The 26,448-nt window shown below is 32.7% G+C and overlaps 1 protein-coding gene across 2 annotated transcripts in view; it reads left to right on the forward strand.

Annotated features, from left to right (window-relative positions):
• LOC118188943 (BTB/POZ domain-containing protein KCTD9) overlaps positions 1–25,835 on the forward strand; it is a 79,875-nt gene extending 54,040 nt beyond the window's left edge. The window contains exons 5-11 of one of the 2 annotated variants that reach the window (XM_035359471.2): positions 1,701–1,897; positions 3,108–3,175; positions 5,482–5,580; positions 11,143–11,292; positions 19,452–19,557; positions 24,292–24,425; positions 24,596–25,835. In XM_035359471.2, the coding sequence (XP_035215362.1) occupies positions 1,701–1,897; positions 3,108–3,175; positions 5,482–5,580; positions 11,143–11,292; positions 19,452–19,557; positions 24,292–24,425; positions 24,596–24,712 (871 nt within the window). In that variant the 3' untranslated portion in view covers positions 24,713–25,835. The remainder of the gene's footprint in view (positions 1–1,700; positions 1,898–3,107; positions 3,176–5,481; positions 5,581–11,142; positions 11,293–19,451; positions 19,558–24,291; positions 24,426–24,595) is intronic. The other variant, XM_085810107.1, reaches the window with a different exon arrangement.
• Positions 25,836–26,448: the final 613 nt, after the last annotated feature.

The following is a 26,448-nucleotide window of genomic DNA, read 5'->3' on the forward strand; positions in this document are numbered from 1 at the left end:
ATTCGGCTTATAATTTCTTACTAAATGTAGTATTTTATCTCTATGTACTCCATCTTTGATATGATTTAAATCAGCTTCCTCGTCATTATAAATATCATGAATACACATCAAATAGTTTTCTGGTTGCAATTTTCTAATTTCGACTATGCATAATGTATGCTTTACGCATGCGCGTGTTGAAAGAAATATTTAATAAAGTAAACAAATAAATATAAAGCTTTTGTAAAATTTGATACCCTTTAGATCATAATTTCTCTTTATTTCATAAATTTCTGTTTCATATTTTTAATTGTATAATTTCTGCATGCCATCTTACCAGATTTAAATTGATGATCTATAATTTGGAAAAACCCCTAATCTGGAATCGCTGAAGTCCCGATGAGTCTGTATTACAAACCTTGTACTGTACTTGATTTCATCAGTAAAACCGCATTTTTTCTACTTAGCATGATATTACATGCGTAATCAGAACAGCTTGGCTTAATGATTTGTTTCTCTAACCATTCCGAAATCTGTTTATCAATTTCACGCTGCTCTGCGGGGGGGGGAAGGAACGTCGCGGCGCACAATGAACTGGAAGTTGATCTGTTAGCACTATCTATAATTTGGAAAAACCCCTAATCTGGAATCGCTGAAGTCCCGATGAGTCTGTATTACAAACCTTGTACTGTACTTGATTTCATCAATAAAACCGCATTTTTTTCTACTTAGCATCATATTACTTGCATAATCAGAACAGCTTGGCTTAATGATTTGTTTCTCTAACCATTCCGAAATCTGTTTATCAATTTCACGCTGCTCTGTGGGGGGGGGGGAAGGAAGGAACGTCGCGGCGCACAATGAACTGGAAGTTGATCTGATAGCACTATCCTCATCTTCAGGGCAGATGTTTTGATTTTATTTGGCTTATAATTTCTTACTAAATGTAGTATTTCATCTCGATGTACTCCATCTTTGATATGATTTAAATCAGTTTCCTCGTCATTATAAATATCGTGAATACACATCAAATAGTTTTCTGGTTGCAATTTTCTAATTTCGACTATGCATAATGTATGCTTTATGCATGCGCGTGTTGAAAGAAATGTTTAATAAAGTAAACAAATAAATATTAAGCTTTTTTTTGTAAAATTTTATGCTTTTTAAATCATAATTGCTCTTTATTTCATAAATTACGGTTTCATATTTTTAATTGTATAATTTCTGCATGCCATCTTACCAGATTTAAATTGATGATCTATAATTCTGAAAAACCCCTAATCTGGAATCGCTGAAGTCCCGATGAGTCCGGATTACGGACTTTGTACTGTACTTGATTTCATCAGTAAAATGTTATGATGGTTGGGTAGTTTCCACCTACAGCAAATTTTAAATGTGTGAATTCATAAAATTAAAATGGGATTATATTGATGGTTTTCCTGATAAACTGTACAATCTATACATGGAATTTTTTTATGAGTTTGCTGCAAAATTATACATATTCAGGGGTAATGATCCATTTTGATTTAGCAATTAAGAGCTCTATGAAGGAAGTTTGAGGGTCCTATCAAAATCCTAAGCAGCATTTTGGACTGATTACTTTCTGGTTGACAAATACCTTGTTCCATCATGTACTTTAAATGTGTTATGCATTTAAAAACAGTCTGACTGAATTAAATTTGTCCCATTAATGTAGTATATTTTTGATTTTTTCTTAACAGAAGCACACTGACAACGAAAGAACCAAATTCTATGCTGGCATGTATGATAGCATCTGAAGGCAGTGCTTTATTATGCCCAAGCTCTGTTGATAATAATGGTGCCTTTCTTATTGATCGAAGTCCTGTTTATTTTGAGCCCATTTTAAACTATTTAAGGCATGGGCAACTGATCCTCGACAAAAGTACAAATCCCCAAGGTAATATTTAGTTACATGTATTGTATTTACATCATGAAATCTTTTCCAGAATCCTGTGATGTATGTATTATAAATATCTAGCTGTGTTAATATCAGCTAGTACTAAATCTGTGAGCAGTAAACCCCATTGTAAAATGCATGTAGTGTTATTTTATAAAACAGAGTTTGTTAAACTTCATAAAACTGTGATTATTTTCATTTTATAATGCAGTGTAAGACAAAAATAATTATTCACTTAAATTTATGTATAATTTTCCTCCAAAACTGGTTCATTTACAAAATTCATACGCTATCTGATTTTGTATTCAGAAAATTTGGAATCAGAGTTTATTTTGAAAAAGAATTTTTAAAAAATTAGACAATTAATGATATTTATGTGATCTGCATACTCTTTACTTCCTTGTACGAAGTAAATTTAAAGTTTTATTTTAATTGGCAGTACTAAACATGTATACCCACCCACTTACCTGGCTTAAAGTCCTTACCTGGGCTTTATTTTTGCAATTGTTGGTCATAGTCATATACTTTGAATTACAGAGGTGTTTTAAATGATGAAACATAAAGAAAATGCTAATCTGGCAATGAATAAATATCAGATTTTTTAAAAAAATTCTCCAAATAAGAAAGTCTAACTTTTAATGCAATCTTCCGGTTCCTCTTCTTGCTTTATCAGTTTTGGTATTTGCTTTTTATGTAACAAAGCAGATTATTCAATCTCATACCAAGCCCCCCTCAGTTGATATACAGTTGTGATATTTACTACAGCCCATTGCTTGGGTCTCGTCAGTAATTGACCCCTTGATGTAAGTTTAAAATATCACAGTTTTTTTTTTCCGCCATGCACACCAGTGTTGGCATACTCTTGCAAAAAGATGTCTTTTAGAATGATACGTTGCTTCAGTTTTGACAGTGGTGGTGAGGCAGGAGCTTCTGGCAAAAATAATCCTTACCTCTAGATCTAAAATTGGAGATCTGCCATTCACATTCTTATTCTATACCCCTTATAATTTACATCTTACCATGTTTTAATACATATAAACCATTTTCATGTGTTTGACATTTTTGCAGTTATGTGCTTTTATAACTCCGGCTTTCGTTTTGATTGACCTTATATATTTATTTCAGGATTAGAAATATTAAAATATTTCAGTATATCTTCGTATGCTACTTTTCTCATATTTTATCACATCTTTATTTATTTTTATGTTAGGTGTTTTGGAAGAAGCAAGATTTTTTGGAATCGAAAGTTTAGTAAAAATACTGGAAAAGATGGTGCAGGTTGTATGATTGCACTTATTTAGTCGTAAATATGCTTCTGTAACATAAATTAATCTACATGGAACTGTGCTTTATAATGTGCTTATGAGAAAATTTTATTGAAAGCTTGGGCTAATTATGAGAGAAATAAATATCATTAAGAAAAAAGCAATTTTTTTTGACAAAATTTAACTTTTGAAGCAAATGGTAAATATAGTATAAATGTTATTTAAGTGCCAAAGTTATGGACTGATAATTTCTGATTTTGAAGCTGTTTCTGTAAGCAATCTGTGTGTTTCATTATTTTATTCATTAAAATGATTATATTCTTATGAGAAGTATGTATCCTGTAGATTTATTTTGTTTATTAGCTGTATAAAATAATAAGTATAATGTTATAAAATAATAAGTCTAATAGTTATGATCTTAAATTTGTTGTACCCTGGTAGTATTCACCTGTGTAAAGGCCAAGAAATAAAAGTGCTGGAAGCTGGTATTTTTGTAATGGGTACAGTTCCTTATGAAATAAGTTGTTTACTTTAGCATTTCAATATTTTTCCTTATGTTTGATGCTACAATAACACAATTACCCTTAGAAAGTCCTCTGTAAATCCTACCTTTCCTGGGCAGATAGTCTGTGTTGAGTTTTTTTGTTATTCATTTAACCACGTACTTTCTGCTTCACATGTAATGAGCTCAAGCAGTCCTTAAAAACGTGTCATTGAAAGATGTTTTTCATAAAAGTAGGCAATTCTCATTCTTTTTTTTTAAACAATAGAAAGTTTGCAAAAACAATAGTATACTATTGCTTCTTTTTTTTTTAACTCTGTTAGTCTATATTAAGGATTCTTAATTTATTGGGAAAGTTCTCTTGTAATTCTGTTTAAACCTAAGTTTTAGATTTCTTGGATTATAATCCAAAAAATTTGAAAATGTCTTGGCCTGTGTTAAGCATTAACTTGTAAGCATGAGGAAGACTGGTAGTTAACATGTAAAAGTGAATTATAAAAGAAAAAGAAAATTTATTGAAATTTTTTAGAAATATTTTTGGCTGCATATACATACCTGAATTTCTGTGAAATAAACCTGAATTTCTGTGAAATGCACAAAGTCATTTGGCAACTGTTTGAATGCCATACTCCATCCACTGAAAACAGATTCATCCACATTCTTTCTAAGGCTGCCAGAATATCTTTTACTAGCAGATTTCAGGTAAAATTATGCATAGTCCAACTCATGAAAGGAGATAAACATCTTCAAAATTTATTTGAGGTTACTTTTAATTAGTTCATTAAATTTTTTTGCGACCAAATACTGTGAAATTGATTCATAATGATGAGATTTTAATAAAAACACATTCAAAATATTTTTCAGATCAGCTTCTAACAGTTTTAAAAAAATCTTCAACAAATATTATTTCGCTTTGCAATTTTTTTAGTGGTATTGTATTCCACAATGTTTTGTTACATGATATGAAGATGTATCAATGGGTAGTGCATGCTAATTTTCCGTTGGTTGAAAATTTAATAGATACTAAATCATTGTATGTATTCTTTCAGTAAAAAATGGAACAAGTGAGAGATGCTGTAGAATTTGATATATTATATTGTTGTTATTATTTATTAGCCCCCTTTTCTTCTTCTGAAATAATTTTCTGCATCAATTTACTCATTTTTTTAAAATTTTTATTTAGAGTTTTTCTTCATCTATCTGTAGAATTGTGATATCTGTTTGCAGTGTTTGAATGTGCATTATCAGTAGCTATTTTGAGTCCTCCATTTTTAATCAACCAAATAGTAACTTGCTGAAGCACTCAGTTAGAAATTTTGTGAAATACTCTAAAATTAAAATGGAAGGATTTTGACAGTAATTTATTGGAAGTTTCAGGAAGGAATATGCTGCTGTAATAATCTAAAGAAAAGCGCAGTTGCTCAGAAATGGCATAGCAAAAGAATTATCTGCAGAATTTATCTCTTTTAGATTCTTCAGTAATGAGAGTTTAGAAACTGAAAGAATGTAAAAAATTTTAATCAAAGATACACTCTGAAAAAAAAAATTAATGAAAGATGTACTCCTTTGATACTTCTGGCTGATACCAGGGATAGAAATCAGATGCTCTTTCCTTTTTTGAATCTCAAAAGAACTTTGTATGCATAAATACAGAAATAACATGTAACTGATTTCTCTGCATTTTAAGTTAAATGAAAGATTTTATGTTTTTATACATATTGTTTTAATTATTTGTAGAAATGTTTAGTTACTTGATTTTATTTGTCTTTTCTAAACTCAGTACATTTCTCTTTATTAATAGTTTTATCTTCTTATAGGATGAACAAAAGCATTCATCAGACAGTGCAGCTCTTACTAGAAGAGATGTTATCAATACATTAATTTCCACTTCATATTCTTCTGAGCTAAGGTTTCAGGTACAGAAAAATCTAAAATATTACTAATAACACATATTCAACATACATATGATAGTTGCTTTTATTATTTATGGTTAATATTCACTGTTTCAAGCTGATCACTGTTTCTATATTATCATTCGTAGATCATGTATTTTCACGTAATGAGAATTCATAAATAGCAGTATTTTTCTTTTCTCATTGAGAACTTGAAACATTTTTTCTGTTCTTTATATGAAGCTGTCTGAAATTTCCTTCTCCATGAGGGAAAAGAAAGTATGCATGTTTTAAACAAATTCTGAGATATCTGTTAGCATACGATATTTAATTAGCTTTATTCAAAATTTTTGTTTAACATGTTATGAGAGTTTTCCATGCTGTTATTGTAATGTACTTTTTTCCTTCACCACAGCTAAAATTGTTTGTCAAATAATGAATCTTTTTCTTTGTGTATAAAACTTTTGTAAAATAATCTTAAGGGACTAGAACGTTAAAACATTTTGCTAAGCATTGATGTCCCCTTGTTTCTGTTGGGATATATGGAATCACAGTCAAGCTAGATTTCATAGATATAACATCAGTGTTGCATTTTTATAATGGGCCTTCTAGTGGCCAAGTGATAAAGTCACTGAACACTTTTAGTTCAATCCAGGACTCAAATCCCAGCAAACAAGCTAGCTGCATGGATGTTTTCATGGTTTCTCCCATGTTTAACATGACTACAAGCCAGTTTCTCCCAGGAAGTCTTCCGCAAAGGCATACCTCCTCTTAGGCAGATAGCTGTCATGTGCTTTGCCATAACTAAATAAACCAAACCATTTTTGTAATGAATCATGCTAGCTATTTTTTTCTAATTCCTATCTTCCCTCATTTTATCATAACTTTTTACTTATATTCGTAATCTTTAATTCACAATCGTAATTTCTGTATATGTAGTTAATAAATTATGGTTTTGTTCTTAAAAAGTTTACATCTCTAGCTAATAGTTTCTACTGAAGGGTACTGTGAACTGTAAAAGGATGAAAGTTTTTTATTTACATGTGCTTCCTTGTTTTTCTTATGTTGTTTCAAACTACTAATTATTTAGAACCGCGATCAAAGCTGCTAAGCATAGCATGAAGTTGTCTAATGTTAAAGACCATTTCAATCCATTCTAGTACAATATTTCAGAATTGCAATTCATGCAGGATGTGATTAATTTTTAGAAATTAAATTCTAATGGCTCGTGATATAACAGAAAATTATTATCATGGAGGTATGTGTTTATTCATTCTTATTCACCAGTTTGTTTCTTCAGTAATATCAGCCCATTAGCTACATAATCATTAGTAGCTGAACCTATATAACTGTTGAAAACTCAAATCCCAGCAAATGAATATGTGACATAAGCATTTCCATGATTTTCCCAGTGTGCTACTTAAATATGAGCCATTTTCTTGTAGGAAGTCCTCCATGAAACCATTCCTCTTCTTAGTAAACTTGGCAATGTTCATACTTAATGTGGCGATATTGCTACTACAGTACAAAGTCCAAAATCTGGAACCATTGAGGCTTCGGTAATTCCGTATTTTGGAAATTTCTAGATTTTTAGGTCATCAGTTCAAATCTGCTATGACATGTAGAAATTATAAAATTAAAATTATGAAATGGTTGTTTGTGAAGTAATGAAGCTTTTACAACCATAGAATAAATGTTACAAAAAAGCTCAGTATTTATTTGTTTGATTTATGAGATATTTCTTTCAATTCAAGTTATTTAAGCTCCTTTTCTATGCTAATAGTCCTCAATAGGCATAATTTCATGTTCATTTAAAAAGTTCCATTGTTCAAGCCCTGAAACTAAAGTGTGGAGAATTCCCACCAAACTATTAATTGAAATCTATTTTCAGTAATCTCTTTGTCATTTTTATCACTATCGGTAGTGATATTTTCTAGATTTAAAACCATGCTGCAGATTTTGCCATCTGTTAGTATATTGATGCTTGAGGCATTGTCATCACACTGAAGAACTTCTCTTGTGTCACTTTTATTTATCATCATTTCTTCACAAATTTCCACTAATTGGAAAGGTACATATTTTGCCGTTGACTGTTTTGGATAATACTGCCAAACAATAATTTTTTGCAAGCAATGGATAAGCATGCTGTCACAACACATTAATAAGAAAACAGCTGGCACTGACACTTGCCAACATTTTTAAACTTGTAAGTTGCATACTTACGCTAATTTTTTACATCTTTTACAGATTATATAATAGGCACCAGTAAATTCGCTAAATATACATAACATGATGTACAAGTAAGTAAGATTAGGTTTTGTAAGGAACTCATACATTAGCTGCTCTGGTTTTCTCCTGACTTCGTCAAAATGGGGTAATAAGAGATATTACAAAATAGTTTGACACAGTTCCTTTTTCTGTTGTTTATGTCATATACTGTTGACTTTCCGGTGCCATACTCCTAGCGTGATTTTAAGATTAATAGGTCTTATCTTTTTTTTTTTTTTTTCCCAGAAAATTCCTTTTTCTGATTTACAGTGAAATATCTTCTCAATTTTCAGATCTTGCTACAGCACCAGAATTAGAAAACCTTTTTGGTGTATTCAAAAATTCACAATTTAATTTTTATAAGCTATCTATAATATAATACCCTGCAAAAAATAATAAGCTAGATCAAATTGGAAAATTAAAGTTAGGTTATTTAATTACAGCAAAGCCTCGAGGGCTATCTGCCTAAGGGGAGGGATGTCTTCATGGAGGACTTTCTTGTATACACTTCACACATTGGGAAAACCACGAAAACACCCATGCAGCCAGCCCGTTCACGGGATTCGAACTTCGGACCGAACTACCAGTGTTTAGCAACTTTACCATTCGACCGCTGCCATTGAAAAATTAAGGAAAAGTGTATTTTGTTGCATTAAAACTGAACTTTAATTCCTAGAAATCTAATTATTTCTTTCTTTCCTGCTGCTTTGCCAAGAGAAGAAAACAGGTATCAGCAACATTCCCACTCGAGACAAATATGTCTTGGAGGTTCACTCAATAGTGTAGGTCAGATAGAAAAATGATATCTCAAAAGCCAAAAGGTGTGGTCATGACCAACATTAATCATTGGTATTGGCATTTGCTATGGTGCACATCCCTAGGCAGCAATGTTTCACAGTAACATGCAGGAATCTCGGTTAGTCCAGAAAAAAAATCGCTTTTAAGGAACATTAGCTTTTTGAGTATTATATACTCCATTTCTAGACTTTGTAAGCGAGAAAAAAACCAGAAAAGGGAGAAAGTAAATTTACTGGTGGTCTGGAGGTGCAAATTTTGGACTTTGTACTGTATTACATGATTACACTGGCTTCGAAAAGTCAACCACGTGATGGTAAAATTTAAAAAAAAAAAAAAGGGAAAATTAAAGCCTCAACACTAAATGTTGCATGAAGATAGAAAATGTGTTTATTCATGAAAGAAACAAGTATTTTGTACAAATGAAAACTATTTAATTTTCATACATTATATATTGACATCAGATTTGGGTAGTTAACAAGTTCATGCATAAAGCAAGTAACGAAACATATGTTATTAAGGTAAGTAATAATCCTGGACCTTCACATAAACTTTATAAAAATTGCCCATGCCTTCTGTGAGGTGATCAACCATCTAAATGCTAGCAATGGCCATTCCTCAATTAAGGAAGTTTCCAACTATTTTATACTGGCTGGAGACGGTAAATGTGCAGATAGCATTCATAAGAGGGCATCCCAAAGATTTTCATTTTTATTAAGATGAAGGAAATATGGTGGCCTCTGCATACGAGAAATGGCCTGCCTCTCCAGATACTCGTCAACAATGTTAGCTCAGTGAGGATGGACATTATCTATAAGAAGAAATTATTGCCAACTTCTGTAACATAATCTCACAATGATGATTTATCCCAATACTGTGCAACTGTCTTTAAAAGTTGTGCAGCTAGATGCGATATCCCACTGAAATTCCAACTCGCATCATGATGCTTCCACCTCCGAATAAGTGAAATTTGCTGATGTTTTGAGCCTGTTTCTGTGTGCCCCATTCTCTTCAGACCCTTATACATATATTATCTAATTCTAGGGCAAATTTGTCCTCATCTGTGAACAAGATGTTATGCTATTATGAGACATTCCAAGCGAGGTGTTGAGCTCTGTAATCTTCCCCCTCTCTGGATTAGTTAGTGGAGCACAAGCACTTAATACTTCGGCATAAAAATGCTGGTGTCTTCAACAATGGCTTAATTAGCATGTGTTTGGACTATCAACCGTCATTGGTTGTATCAGTATTTGCATATTGCCATTTGCATCCACAGCAATTTTCAGCCACTTATATTCAACTACATTTTCAAAAATTGTTAATTTGCATTGTGTGCGTAATGTTCGGAAGCCAATGTATAAAATAATAAATTCATATACTGTATAGAGTTACATTTGATATGGTAATGCTAGTTAGATCCTCTAACCCTAACAGATGTGAAGTGAGTTGTTGCTATGTCTGAGAACAACAATAAAAGTTTAAAGAAGATTATAAAAACCTTTTTTATTTAAACAGAACTAGGAATATAAGTACATACTGTTGTGCTGCAATAGCCACAACTCGTAGTGATTCAAGTAAATAGAACAGTCAAATTTAAATTAAATGTTGAGCAGTATTCAAAGGCTACACAATTAAAAACTCAACTAAAAGCTGGCTGAGTACCTTTACTGACGTGTGAGATTTCAAGTATCAGCAGAGAGAGTCTGCAAAGTTAAATCATCACAACCATTAGAACTGGCAGGAACTAACTGCATAGCGTGCACATGATGCCAGCAATAGTATCTGTCTCGAATCCAGAAACCTCAGCTTAAATACTTAACTAATTTGCATTTTGGTGAGAAATACAGAAAAAGTCGTAGTAAAGACTGAATTCATAATAATTGGTTAATTAACATAAAATATCCTACAGTTGATTGCCTTCATACAATTATTAGTAATAAGATTATCACCTCTTTAAGACAGTCTCTTTAAGATCTTTATATCATCACCTGTTTAAGACAGGTACCTCCACAGAAGACTAAAATCATTTGGAACCATAGGTTGTTGTCTCAGAAAGATGTATATTGTGTGGGCTTTATGCAGAAGCCATTTGCTTTACGTAAGGAAAAGTTACTAATTTTTTTACTCAAGCAAAGACTGGAATTGCTTTGCTTACCTTTAATGATATGAAATAATTCAAATAAAATCGATAACATTATATTCATTTAATGTTGTTGAAATGAAAATCTTAAATTTTTTAACCTTAACATTTAAGATTAACAAATTTAATCAAATTCCACTTATCTTTAAAGGGTAAATTTAAATGTTAACCATTTAATAAGAAATGGAATTTCATTAAATTTACCAGCCAATATATACTATACTTAATTTCTTTTTCATGTTTTTGTCTATCAGTATTTTTTGCCAGTTGTTTCAATTTTATTTAACTGTTAAAGAATTGCTAATATCAAATCCTGAACATAGTGTATGCATATGTATCTTGTACAAATTGTGTTTATGGTATGCATTCTGTATTTTTTTAAGGGAGTAAATCTATGTCAAGCAGATTTGTCACGTCTGGATCTTCGCCATATAAATTTTAAATATGCAAATCTTCATCGTACAAAATTATCTGGGGCAAATCTTAGTTATTGCTGTTTAGAACGAACAGATCTATCCCATGCTAATCTTGAAGTATGTTATTTTATAGCCCTTTCTATCTCTCTTTAAATAGATGTTCATGTTTCTGTTTTTCATGTTTTTATGTGATTTTTATTCACTTGAATGTTGAAGTTATTAGCTGTTGCAGAAATTAAAATGTGATTACAATGTTTTACCGTATTTTTAAGTGGCAGCATGCTGCATAGTTTTCTTAGGCTTATTTTGTTGTTAGCTTTTGGTATCACTTGTTCAATTTTGACTTTGTTTTTGTGTGGTGCATGCCATTACTTAGAATGATAATTAAAATTTTTTTCGGTACTTACGTATTATCGCAACCAGGTTGGCGCTATTTGTAAGTTTGAGTAAAAAAGTATGAATAGAAAGAAAATGTACATTTATTAATTACAGATAATTTTTAATACAGTTTTTTATATTATTTTGTTTTAAAATATAAAATAGCAATTAAACCCTTCCGGTTTCGAATTTGAATAAGTTGCAGAATTATTTTTTCGGCGGAAGTGTGCGCAATGCCATTTTTGTGCAATTCTGGGATGTTTTTTTAAGTAAAAATAAGTCGACGTGTACATGGTTATGGCGAATATGGTTTTCAATCAGTGCTAAAAGCAATAGCCAAAAGATTTCCGCTGAAAAAATAATTCTGCAACTTATTCAAATTCGAAACCGGAAGGGTTTAATAAGTTGCAGAATTATTTTTTCGGCGGAAATCTTTTGGCTATTGCTTTTAGCACTGATTGAAAACCGTATTTGCCATAACCATGTACACGTCGACTTATTTTTACTTAAAAAAACATCCCAGAATTGCATAAAAATGGCATTGCGCACACTCTTGACTTTATCCATGCACACTGCTATTTTCTCATAAATTACAAAAATTTGCACGAAAATGCAGGAAAATTTTGTGAATCTCCACATGCTCTTTTTACAAAACTACGTATAACACGTAGGGTTGCCGTAAGTAGGGTCGCCAAATTTGGCAATTTATGCGAATTTTGGCCTGGTTGCGTTAATACGTAAGTACCTTTTTTTCTATTTTCATTTCTGCTAGAACTTTGGTTGCTAAAATTTTATCTGATTATGGACCCAGTATACTGAATAATTTTTTACTGTTTTTAGCAGCCACACAAAGTGAAAATTACTTTTCTTTTTTATCTGTTGTGCTAAGTCTACTTTGGGATGGAAAGCGTATGTTATAAAAATAATTATTTCTGGCACTGTTGTAATATCAAGTGATGTCTGTCAAACTGTGACAACATTCATGGATGAATAAACTGCAGCAAGTGGATACTTACTTTGGATATCACCTCGAAGATATTTGTGATATGTATGCATGAAAATACAAATGCCATTAAGATTCGTTATGTTAAAGGTCAGCCATTGTAATGTGATCAAAGAAATTTTAAATTGAGCAGGAACAAAGTCCATGGGAGATTGTCTGTTGAATTTATATGAGGACAATAATCCTAGCAGATTAATATTGCTGACAAAGAAATGTTTTCTTCAAAATCCTAAAACTCTATAGAGACATGTCTGAATATATTGAAGTGATGAGACAACATTGGAAATAAGATGAGAAAAGTATTGCTGATACATCCTGATCAAGCTGTTGCTGCAAATGTTTTAGTAAATTTACCAGCATATATCCATCCATTAACCATGGCTGGAAAACAATACAGTCAAAAGTCTTTAATCCGGACTCGTCGGGACTTCGGCGGTTCCGGATTATTGATTTTTCCGGATTAGAGTTCATCAGTTTAAATCTGGCAAGATGGCATGCAGAAATTATAAAATTAAAAATATGAAACCGTAATTTATAAAATAATGAGCAATTATGATCTAAAGGGTATCAAAATTTACAAAAAAAGAAGCTTAATATTTATTTGTTTACTTTATTAAACATTTCTTTCAACGCGCGCATGCGTACCTTACGCATAGCCGAAATTAGAAAATTGCAACCAGAAAACTATTTGATTTGTATTCGTGATATTTATAATGACGAGGAATTTGATTTAAATCATATCAAAGACAGAGTACATCGAGATTAAATACTACATTTAATAAGGAATTATAAGCCGAATAAAATAAAAACATCTGCTCTGAAGATAACGATAGTGGTGACAGATCAACTTCCAGTTCATTGCTCGTCGCGACGCCCCCCCCCCACGCAGAGCAGCGTGAAATTGATAAACAGATTTCGGAACGGTTAGATAAACAAAGGATATACCTTTATCCATTTTTTGTAGCAATTCGTTTTTTGTTTGATGGACATCGAATCATACTTTTGTTTTCTAGATCCTTTGGGAGCTCCAGCATCGGAAATTCTATTTGACATAATCGAAAGTTCAAGCTTACTTTTATAAAATTGCTCTTACAGTCTGCAAAAAATAATAAGCTGGATCCAATTCGAAGATTAAGGAACAACGCAATCATCAACATTAACTGAAATAGATAATTAGATAATTTTAGCTTATGCCGTCCGACGCGAAAACGTATTCTGCACTTGCGCAGACGCATGTGCGCAGTCATAAATGTCTTGCGCGGATGCGTAAAACACCTATGAGCATGCGTCAACGCGCCGCATGCGCAGAAAGATTTTAGCTTTGAGGTCCGGATTATAGATCATTCCGGATTATGGGTGTCCGAATTAACAACTTTTGACTGTATAAGAATTAACAACCAATCTGGTTTGTGAAAAGTTAATGGCAAAATATGCAAAAATGGCTAATCTGGAGCAAAATGCTTTGCTATAAAGTCAGCCTGTTATTCATGTTTTCAAGATAAATGCAACATTTGTAGTAGACAAAGCTGTAATGTTAAATTTTGCGAAAAAGAGCAGTTCTGTTCAAAAGGAAAACTTTGAAATTGGTACTAAAACTAAAAAATCAGTCAAATCATGATCCAAAAGGAACAGAGGTATAGATTTTGAGTGCAGAATCAAATATTAGTATAGCTAATGATGAACCATGGATTGTGTATTCAAAAACTGATCGGTATATTCCACCTCACAGAGACTGGTTCATTGACTTTAAAAGACTTGTTCAGTGAGGACTCGGAGATCAGTAATTCATAGGTGCATGTAGTGTTTTGTAAAGCACCAAACATAAAGTCAGGATTATAAAAATAACCTTGATTAATGTTTTGTATATGCCAGGACTGACTGTAGTTTAATATCAGTTAAATATCTTGCAAGCGAATTGAAAATTTTAACAACCTTTTATGCAGGACATTGTGAATTAGTTCAGAAATAAACTAAAACTGTGCTAGCTACTGCTTCTGCTAGAGGTGGTAATCTACTATCTGCATGCTATTCAAAATACAATTATAGTCAGTAAAAATAATGATTAATGATTCTATTAATTTGTGGCACAGACTTGTATGTCTCAGTTATCCAGATTTAGTAAGTTGACGTCTACGGTTTCTGGAAACTGTTTCCATGAGGATGATAATGAACACAATTAAAATTCTGTGTGCACATTTTCCAAAACAGAAAGCTGCTAGAGCTAAAGATGTGCTGGAAATTATCCATTCTAATGTGGGTGGACCCAAAGAAATTAAATCTCATGGAAACATTAAATATTTTCTTACATTAGTTAATGTTATGACTGGAATGTTTGTTAGTTTTTTTTTTAAACAAAAGATGAGAAATTTTTTATCTTTAAAACCTATATGGAAAAACTGATAAAAAGATATTCCCAGTAAGAGGGAAGTAGAAATCAACAAAAGAAGGCATATGTCACTAAAAACACTTGCATGCAACTCTTAACAAAATGATTTTATAGAGAGATCTAATCACATCCTTGTGGAAAGAGCTTGTGCAATATTGAATCAAACAAATCATGATAAATGCTTTAAGGGCTGGCACTGAAAGTTATTGCAGGAACTGTTGCCTTGCTGTTGCAGTAAATGGTTAAACTCCATGAAGCATGGATGGCATGACTGGCAAAAGGCCTAATTTCAGCTATCGTAAAGTTTTTAGATGTAAAGCATTTTCACAGATTATAAAATCACAACACTGAAAGTGGGGCAAAAAAGCTAAAGAAATTATATTTCTTGGCTACAGAAACATTGTAGCCTCGTAAATTCTGATTGAGATGAATTTATAAGCACAAAATAGCCCTCTACAAATATATTGTGATAATAAAGGAGCTACAGACCTTAGTAAAAACCGTGTGTTCCTTTCAAGAACTAACATATTGATGTTGTGCATCATGTAGTTTGATATTCTGTGAAACAAATACACGTAGAAAAGATTTTGACAGAAACTACATTAAAAAATCTATTTGGTTGCTGATTCTATAATGAAATCAGTTTCAAGAGTGAAATTTCAAGTTTCTATAAAAAATATAGGATTATATGAACAGTAAAAATGGGGGAATGGGAGTAAAATATAATTTCATACTTTATTGTATTTTGTAAGTGGCAATAACATGCTATATAATTTTCTTAGGCTCTTTTTATTCTTTGTTTTTTGCATCTGTGGTTTCGCTCTTCTGTTTTGAATTGCTTCCATGGTGCACACTGTTGCTTAGTACGACAATTTAAATTGTTTACTATTTTTAATTAATTCTGCTAGAATTTTTGTATTTAAATTGTAATTATGGATAATTCTGAAACTTTTCCTGTATGTGCATAAAAATTTGCACTATATTAATTTGCATAGCATTGCATGAAACTGTCAATATCACATTTTGTTATACATTTTATTTACATAAAGTTTCTTGCAGTAAAATTGGTCTGTTAAATTCTAAGTTTTTACTGTATTCTATATATTATAAGAAGATAGTACAGTACAAAGTCCAAAATCCGGACATCCATTATCCGGAATGATCTAAAATCCAAACCTCACAGACTTTTTTTTTAGCTTTACACATGCGCATTTGATTTTTCCTTCCATAATAAAACGTGTGGAGATTTTTACCTAAAAATTCCGATTCTTAATTTCACTTATGCACTAAATAAATAACCTCGTTATGGAAAAACAATCATGTAAGCATAAATTTGTGAGATTAATAATTTGGCTCCATAGCTGAGTGTTTGCTTGGCATACATCTCAAACCGAAACATTCACCTATTTTATATCCCTGATGCCAACCTGGCGAGTCATTATTTATTATATTTTGCCTTCATCACCGCATGTTTATCAATACATGACGGCTTCAGTAATAACTCGCGCAGCAATGTCTAAACTTTTTTTCTTTTCTTTTCTTTTTTTTTTTTTTTTATTAGGAATTGAATAACAAGAGTATGGCAACCTTTTGTGCTAACATTATGCTTGGTAATGATTATAGATTTTTAAATGCTCATGTTGATGAGGAAAAATTCAACAAAAAATTCTTTTAATATGCTAAAAATAGATTTTTTTAATGAAACTTATAGGTCAAAAGGTTATATTTAGGGCTATTTTAATTAAGAATAACTGATATGTTATTCACCATAAATCCAGAAGCGGCAGCAGAATATGTCGGCACCAGACGGCAGAATTTAGGGAAGACGAAATTTTTGGAATTTGGGGAAGCACCAAGCAGCAAAATTAAGAGATGAGAAGTTTTTTACAATTTAGGGAAAGCACTGGGATCCAAAGTTTAGGCATGGTGAAAATTTAGAACTTAGGAAAGCGCTTTGTAGCAGAATTTTTTACCCATAGAGACTGCACCAGGCGGTATTTAGCGCCAGGGATATTTATAAATATCCCAGGCCTTCTTGGAACCTTCCCCCTCTAATGAGTAAGTGATTTCTTACTCACCTTTGCAGTGCTCGCTCCACCGCCCTCTCTTATCTTAATCTTACTGACATGTCCACTTCGTCCCACTCGCCATTGTTAGTTTAAGCCTGATAGTATTCGCGAACCGGTCGGAGTTAATTTCTTATCTTTTATTGTGTTCAGTGCTTGTGCCTTTTGGTTTTGTGTTTTTCGTTACCGATTTAAAATGTCAGGAAAATGAAAGAAGGTTGTGTTGACGATTGCGCAAAAACTAGAATTAATTTCCAAAGTAGCAAATGACACTACAAGGCAGCAGATGGAATTGGATTACGGAATGCGGAAACAACAGTGCGTGACATTCTAAAGCAAAAAGACAAACTGGTGAACTTTGCATCAATGTCGGACAGAGCTTTCGCAATGAAAACATGAAAAACTATGAAGGGTTCTGACTCGTTTTAAACAGAGACATGGAATTCGAGAAATTAGACTTCATGGGGAGAAACTTACTGGTGACCAACAAGCAGTTGATGATTTCCACCATTAATCTGAGGAATTTGTTTTGAAAGAAGAGCTATCTATTGAACAAATTAACAATGCCGACGAATCGGGAGTTTTGTAGAAATATCGTCCCACTCGCACTTTAGCATCTGAAAGTGAAAGTAAAGCGGCGGGTCATAAAAGCAGCAAAGAAAGGATCACTATCATGTCTTGCAGTAACGCTACGGGTGGACATAAACGTAGACTTGTTGTCATTGGAAAATTTAAAAAAAAAAAAAAACCGAGATATTTCAAAGGCACAAGGATAGAAAATTTTCCCATTGATTACTTTAACAAAAAAAAAAGGGGGGGATGGATGAACCGACACATTTTTCAAGATGGTTCGAAAAAATCTTTGTTCTTCAAGTGCGTAAACATCTTAAATAAAAAAAACCTGCCTGAAAAAAGCTGTGCTATTGATCGACAACGCACCTTCTCACCCAGCAACAAGCGTGCTAAAGTCTTCTGATGGACAAATTTTTGCAACGTTTCTCCCCCCCCAAATGTTACTGTGCTAATCCAACCCATGGACCAAGGAGTCATTGCAACTATGAAGAGAACATACCGAACCAAGCTGCTAACGACCAAAATTGAAGAAGGTTATGATCTGAAAGAGTTTGGGAAACACTACACAATCTCAGACAGCATCTACGATATTGCATCTGCTTGGGACTCAGTGAAACCATCAACCCTCATAAATCATGAAGAAAACTCATGCCTAATGTTGAAGCCAACAACAACTGAACCCCTTTGAGTTGGGAAGAAGAGAATGAAGATGTAGACACACCCACGGCAACTCTTGCCGATATGGTGAAAACAGTTGCGGGTGGTGAGAACGTCAATGCTGAAAACATTAACGAGTGGTTGGAGTGTGACGTCAACGAACCTGGCTTTGAATGCTTGACAGATGACGAAATTATGAAGAAAGCAAGGGAAGAGACCGAGAATGAAGGAGAGTGAAGTGAAGGCGAAAAAGAGCCCACTGTGCAGATGCGGAAGACTTATGAAGCGGCTTTGCAACAAGTCGACAGACTGCTGAGCTTGGAAGAACAAGACGACGCGGAGTTGGCCGAGAAACTTATGCTACAAAAAATGCAATCTTGGATCAAGAGGAAATGCTTCCAAAGCAAGAAGCAAATACAAATGACTGATTTCTTTTAAAAGGTGTAGTTTTACAGTTATGCTCTTGTAATTACATAATACATTACGGTATTAAAACAGTACATATGTTTTAATTTTTCTGTGTATCTTTGACGCCTCTCATAAGTACAAAGCACATTTCTGTTTTCATTAACAAAATGCATTTTAGGTTAGTTTTGAGTGCTAAAATGTAGTATACTAAAATATTAAGCGTTAGTTAAACACTTATTGCTGTTTATTTTACGTTTTATTGTACATAAAACAATTTTTCAAAGTTGGAATTACTGTTTTCTCTTTTGCTATACTGGTTTTTAGCTTTTTTTGGATTATCCGCGATTTTTGTATCTGCGGCAGCCGCGCCACCCAATTCCGCGGATAATCGGGAGTGTACTGTATTTTACTATTGCTGGCTATTTATTTTGCATACATGAGCATAATGACATGGAGGTAATGCACAAATATAAATGATTTTACTGTCAGTCTTGAAAGCCCAGAAGAATGATTATTTAGTTTAACTAGCATAAAATAAAGATAATTTCTCAGTGTATGGAGCTTTAAGAATTATCCTTTTTTATACTGCAGCCTTTTAATATAGTTTTTAAAGTATTGATAATGATATATCATAAAGTAATTTATGCTTATATTTAGCAGATGATTTTAAAGTAAATTTGAGTCTAATTTTCTATACTACTATTAACTATAAAATGTTTTTATGCAAGAAGTTATGATTATAATTCATTTACGTTTTAAACTGCAGTGTTAAGATTTTGTGTTTTTACTTTACATATCTGTAAAGGGTGCCATCTTGCTTGGTGTAAAAATGCTGTGTGCAAATCTGGAAGGTGCAAATCTGCGATCTTGTAACATGGAAGACCCAGCTGGAAATCGAGCGAATATGGAAGGTAATCTCATCAGAATTCTCCTCATTCAGACATTTCAAATGAACATGTATATATATATATGTTACTGTATCATCGTCTGTTTTAGACTTATTTTTAATTACCGTATTTGACGGCATATAAGACGCACCCTTATTTAGACGGCCACACACAAGGAAAAAAAGTTACAATAGCGTGGTTTCTTTTAGTTCTCACGTTTTGTAAAAGTCAAATAAACAATTATTGAATGCAATTACCTTCACATATAAGACGCAGGTAACTTTTTGAGACCAAATTTAGGGAAAAAAAGTGCGTCTTATATGCCGTCAAATATGGTAGTAGTTTCCACCATACAATAATATGGAAGGTAATCTCATCAGAAATCTCCTCATTCAGACATTTCAGATGAACATGTATATATATATGTTACTGTCGTCTGTTTTAGACTTATTTTTAATTAATAGGTTCCAACATACAATAATTTGTCCTAGGCACTGAGCCATGAAATTTGAATTTACATAGCATCATTGCTTGATTTCGACCTTTCCACATAACCTCACTAGCTCTCATCTTGTAGCTTCTGGCAGAAAGCTGCTTATTGAGGTATAAATAGTTCTAATTCTTTTGTGAGTTTTGAATTTTATTTCATCAGTGTTACAGAGGTTATGACATAAACATAATCTTCAACCACTGTCAAAATTCCTTAAAAGCTTCTAGGTATGGGAAGTATGGAAAATACTCTCATACTTAAAAATTAAGCAACAAATGCTAAAAGACGTGACAGGTGTGAATGTAAAAAGAGGGAATTAAAACATACAATTTACATATGAGGTAGAAGCTGCATTGCTGAATGCAAATAGGCAACCAAAGTTAGCATAAAATGCAATCCTGCAGAAAAGTCTTAAAAGGGGCATGCCAGAACTATGCATCACTTCGCAAGCAGCAATAGTTCGATGTCATCCGAGATAGCCTAAGCAGGAAGCATGAGCCGAAGACACCGTTTGCATGATGGAGGGCTGTCGGGATGTTGCAGGCTGGTTCAAGATAATCTGCTGCTGCGAGAGAGCTCAATGTGCATCGTAGTGTCATCAGTAGGCTGTGGAATCATTTCCAAAGGAATCAAAATCCCTGTAGAAGATGTGGGTCTAGACAGCACAGGATTACTACAATGGCAGACGATCGCTTCCTGTTGCTATGTGCAAGATGCCATAGATTACTAATAGCATGACAGCTGGTGTCACGTCCACCTGCTGTTGCAGAATGGCCCATATCATGCTAATCTGTGTAGCCTCGACTGCATGAAGATGGACTGTATGCCTGAAAAGCTGTTGTTTGTATTCCTTTGTCCCCATCCCATGAACATCACAATTGGACACTAGAGCAATGGGGCCACATGCTCTTTATGGATGATTCACGAAGGTCAGTGATGTGGCGAGAGCCAGGAACACGCTATCGGCGACCCAATATCATAGAAAGGAACCACAGAGGAGAGGCTTACTTGTATGGGTTGGGATATTAACAAATGGCCACATCGACCTTTATGTGTTTCTTGGTGATTCCATCACAGCCGTCTGATATTGCTACAAAATTCTACACAATTTTATGCATCCTTTTACTGCTGCAGTGGGTACTGATGCAGTATTTACGGATGATAACACCCACCTGCATAGAGCTCAATTGGTGCAGAATTATCTGGAGAGTGAAACCATTCCACATTTGCTGTGACCTGCTAGATCACCAGAACTCAGTCCCATAGAATATGTGAGAGACATGTTGGAATGATGGATAATGGGTTACAGTGTGCCACCAGACATCCTCCATGACCTCTGACAGGTATTATCAGAGGAATGGGTGCAACTGCCACAAGTTATGAATGACACTATTGCCAGCTTGTCTTGCCCTTGTCAAGTTTACATTTCAGCTAGAGACTATCATACCCATTTTTAGCATGATGTTTCTACTGCGTATGCTTCTGACCCATTTGGTCTTTTGTAATGCGATGGTTGTAATATATGTGTTTTTCTATGTATTTGCCTTATTATTTGTTATGGTGGTCTAGTAATTCTACACCAACCTCTTGGATCAATTATATGCATATCCATTAAATAGTGTTTAATTTATTCTGTATTTTTTGCCTTTGTTGCTTATTTTTAAGAAAGAGTGTATTGTAAATTTGAAAAAAAGTGAAGGGGGCAAGGAAAATGGTGCACAAATGGAAATCAGTTTACTCGTGATGATGGGCAAATATTCATATGATGATTGGCAAAATGATTGTGACATCTTTTATGACATGGTGAGCTGATAGTTTTGCTGGTTTTAAATAATTGTAATCATTGCAAACTCCAGTCATTAATATTTTCAAGCACCTGCTGTTTTTTCATATGTTTGGATTGTGGTGAAAAAACATAGCATGTGCTTCTTGTGAGTTATGATTAAACTGGAATATTTTGAGTTTGTGAATTATACTGCCTCAAAACAAAAGGCAAAAATTACAATCCAGAAATTTTAAGACTCGTATTCAGCGGATTTTCCTTTCATTAAAGCATCTGAAATTTCTGTAAATCATGCACATTGCATTGTCTGTAGCAAAGACTTTTCATTTGCGCATGGCATTTTCTTAAAGAAAGAAAAATGAAATAATAATAATTTTCATAAAGAAATGAATAAATTTCACAAAAAAATTAATGCAATGAAATTAAAGAAATATCGGATTTTTTCTTCATAAAAGACAAAGAAAAGGATTATAAAAATTGCTGATTTGTTAGGTTTTTTAATTGAATAGAACATTCCAGTTTCATTTTCAGACCTTTTGAAAGAACTTTTAATGTGATATTCCTGGATTCTGCTGTAGAAAAAAAAAAAAAAAATAGCTATGGGCATACCAAAGTTGCTGGAATTGTGAAAACACTAACAGGGAGTGCTCTAGCTGATACTGTAGAATCAGTGTGTAATGCATTATTTGCTTTAAGTATTGGTGGAAGTAGTGACAACAATGATGACAGACTGTACCCTTTGATTCTGCCATATTTGTAACAAAAGGAAAGGAGTAATAATTACTTCATTGATTTCTGTTAAGAATACATGAAAAATACCACAGAAAGTATTTTTAATGTAATTAATGTAAGTAATATATGTGAATTTCTTTTATGAATTTTAATATTTAATATAATATTAAAGAACTTAGATAAAAATGTTTACAGAGTTTGATGAAAATGTTAAAAAGGGCAAGTCAGTATGTTTGTCAGTTTGAGTCAGTTTGAGTCAGTATGTGATGCAAAGTTTTGGCAAAATATCGTAAATGTTCATATGGCTCATTGCTTTCAGAAATAATGTTCAGATAATGCATAAATCAGTAACTACACTTTTAACAGTATTTCCAGGTTCGATTTAGTTTTTAGGTTGTGAGGAAGGGGGAACTTCTGTCAGTCTGCTTGTGATTAATTTAATTTCATCGTATACCACTAGGAGAATGGTGGAAATAACAACTAAAAGGAAATTAACACACAGAACCCCTAAGCAGTACACTGGATGTCAGTCAGATGATAAGTCTGCATTAGCTTAGTGAAGTATTACTTCAGATTAAGTATTCACTCAGTGTGTGTAAATGCCCTGCACTATCTTGCTTACGATATGCCAGAAAGATGGGTCATACAGTTTTGAAAATCACAAGAGTTCTGTTTTTTTAAGTCTACCTTGTTAAGAGTTTATCAGAGTATTAGACAGAGGGTATTAACCAGAAATATTGAGGTCATATACAAATGACCAACTGGCATGCAACAGTCACAAAAAGTAACAACCTATAACTAAGCTCTTTTCTTAACATCATGATGGTGGATGGCTTTGTTGTCATGGATTTCAATGAGCAGAATAGAATAGAACGGAGCATAATAGAATTGGAATGTGATGACTGATAGGAAAACCAAGAATTCCTTTTGTGTCTGCAAGAAAGACTTCTGTCTGGAGGTAGTTGTAAACTGATAAGAGTTGCAGTTATGTATGGTCATTGCAAAATTTGTAAACAGCTATTTTTGCAGAACAAAATCGGCAACTATGTGATTCTATTCATACATGTGTGGCATGCTTAAGGCTTGAGTAGACCAACTCATTATTAAATATCTATTTTGTGTCCTAAAATTACAAGTTATGTCAATAAAAATATTTGAATTTTTTTCTGTCAAAATGTTTCCTTTAATTTTCTGCTTGCATTAATATTGCCTTTTAAAATGTCGTTGGTGTGCATTTAATTATGGCAAAGCACACGAGGGCTATCTGCCTAAGGGGAGGGATGCCTTCGTGGAGGACTTTCTAAAGGAAACTGGCTTGTATACACGTTACACATGGGGAAAACCACAAAAACGCCCATGCAGCCAGCCCATTCGCGGGATTCGAACCTCGGACTGAACTACCAGTGTTCAGCGACGTTACCGCTCAGCAGCTGGTGGGCCTTTTAACTATGTCCTTTTTAATGTCTTATTAAAATATTTGGAGTCTGTATCTTTTAAATCATGTACCTAAATTATCAGACTTGGGAACAGCGGTGTTTTTCGTTTCTTTATTTTTTTAGAATAGTAATTATCAGTCATATTGAATTGTATTAATATATGTTGTTTGTTATAATTTTGTTTTATATAATTTTGTTTTGTTCATAATTATTTTGTATACATATGTGATAAATTTCAAGTAATGCTAAAGATTACCGAGTGATTTTTTTTAGTTGGAAAATCTAACACAAGCATTATTACCATTATCTTTTTTCAGGTGTAAATCTCAAAGGAGCTAATCTGGAAGGCAGTCAGATGGCTGGTGTCAATTTAAGAGTGGCTACTTTAAAAAATGCAAATTTGCAGAATTGTGATCTTCGAGGTGCTGTTTTAGCTGGTGCTGACTTGGAGGTAATTTTATGACTTTTGTTCTAGACTCAGCATCACTTAACTTGCAGTAGTATTAAAGATTTATTTATTTCACTATTCTTTGATAAATTTCTGGACTTAAAATAACCACAGTTCTGAGTACCTTTAAAAAAAATTTCTTTCTGATTTTCTTGAATATTTTTCTCTTTTAGAATTGTGATCTTTCAGGAAGTGATTTACATGAAGCAAATTTGAGGGGTGCAAATTTAAAAGATGCTGCCTTTGAACTTATGCTTACACCTTTGCATATGTCTCAAGCTATAAGATAAAAGGTTCTTGACTGCTTTCATACCAACTAGATCCATAAATGAATATGCAATATCTGGCCCCAAGAAAAACATATTTGCCTTCAGCAGTTTGTTTATGCAAATCAAATATTTTTACATGGTCTTTTAAAATAAATATACTTAATTTTATTTTATTGGATTTTGGGAGTGATGTGAAGAAGCCCATAAAATATTAATTAATAATTAAAGGAAGGAAGTTAATTTATTTAAATGCTAACTTGGCTGTATTTTTTAAGACTGCATTTTTTTAGTTAATATTTATTTACTGATGTCTATTTTTTGGATTCATAATCTCACTGCTGACATGTTTAACAAGATGTATTTGCTTTAGTATTATGTTTTATTGACCAAAATGAAGTTTTACACTTCATTGTTAAATTATTTGTTCTCATTAATATGCTTTATTTTTTTATTTTATTATTATTATTATTATTTTTAATGTAAAATACCTTCTGCACTGACTGTTGCTTGTATATATATTAGTTCCATGAAAGTGATTTTTAGTCCATCCATTCAGTGCTTGTTGAAACTGTATATATGTAAACGTGAGCTGACCATATTTGGCTACATTTTGAAAGTTTTGAATATGAGTATAGGTGAGATGATGTGTTTCTATGCATTTCAAGCATTTTCTATATTATTCTTCAAAGCATGCATTGGAATTTGATTCCATTTTAATACAAATAAATTTTAATTTTGAAATGTTTTTGCAATAAATTAGCTCTTGCAAGCTCTGCATTGTTAAGTTATTCATCTACAAATCTCTTCCCACTGAAATTATATAAAAATTAATTTATGAAACATTAACTAATGTATATTGGATGCATTAATATACTGTAAACCCCTTGAAATTTAAAGAGCTCTTTAGACAATCCAAAACTTCAAATTATGTCTTATTGAGAAACTGAAAATTTATTCTTTTTATTGTGTGTGATTGATTATAAGTAAAAATAGCATATATATCAGTTGCTTATTTTATACAAATCAGAATGTTTTCCTCCAATCTGCTTGAAAAGTGTGGAATATATTGTTTGCTGTGGTTTTTTGCAGGTTTGGAAAATTGTATAATTTTTGTTAATAAGTTTAATAAATTACTTAAAATAAATCTTGATTTTATATCTGATTATTTTCTGCCTAAGTTCCTAATTTATAATTTGTAATCAACTTGTTGAAAAAATATGAGAAAGCTGCTGAATTGGCGTGTTTAATTGTTCAAAGAAGCACATGAAAATCATTCATCTTGGTATAAACTCTTAAGAAAATTCAGTGAGAAAAAATATTAAATTTGAACTTTTTGTTTCTGCAAGGCTAAAATTTTTAAAAATTCAGTGGATGGTTTTGGGTATATAATATAAATGTAGCATATTCTTTTGAAAAGTTTAACTTGAATTCAGATATACATTCGGTATTTAATGTTCAGGTGCAGAAAACAACATTGAGTTGTATAAGCTTAGTTATTTTTTCATGCTTTCTCATAGAGCTAGATGCAATTTGGTTAAAAATTTATGTTGGATATGTCATTTGCATTCAATAAAATAACATATAACACATAAACAAATATTATGAGATGAAATTAGCAAGACGCCCATCTTCATTTGAATTACCTTACTTAGGTTTTAACACTTTCTTGCTATATTCTAAATTTTGTGTCTTCAGCAACAACTGCATGGAAGCTAACTCAGCAGTTTTTGCTGTAAATGACTATTGCCCCTAAGAGA

The sequence above is a fragment of the Stegodyphus dumicola genome, chromosome X2 (assembly GCF_044657685.1).
Source record: "Stegodyphus dumicola isolate Sdum_Otavi_A_Nest chromosome X2, ASM4465768v1".
NCBI lineage: Eukaryota > Metazoa > Arthropoda > Arachnida > Araneae > Eresidae > Stegodyphus > Stegodyphus dumicola.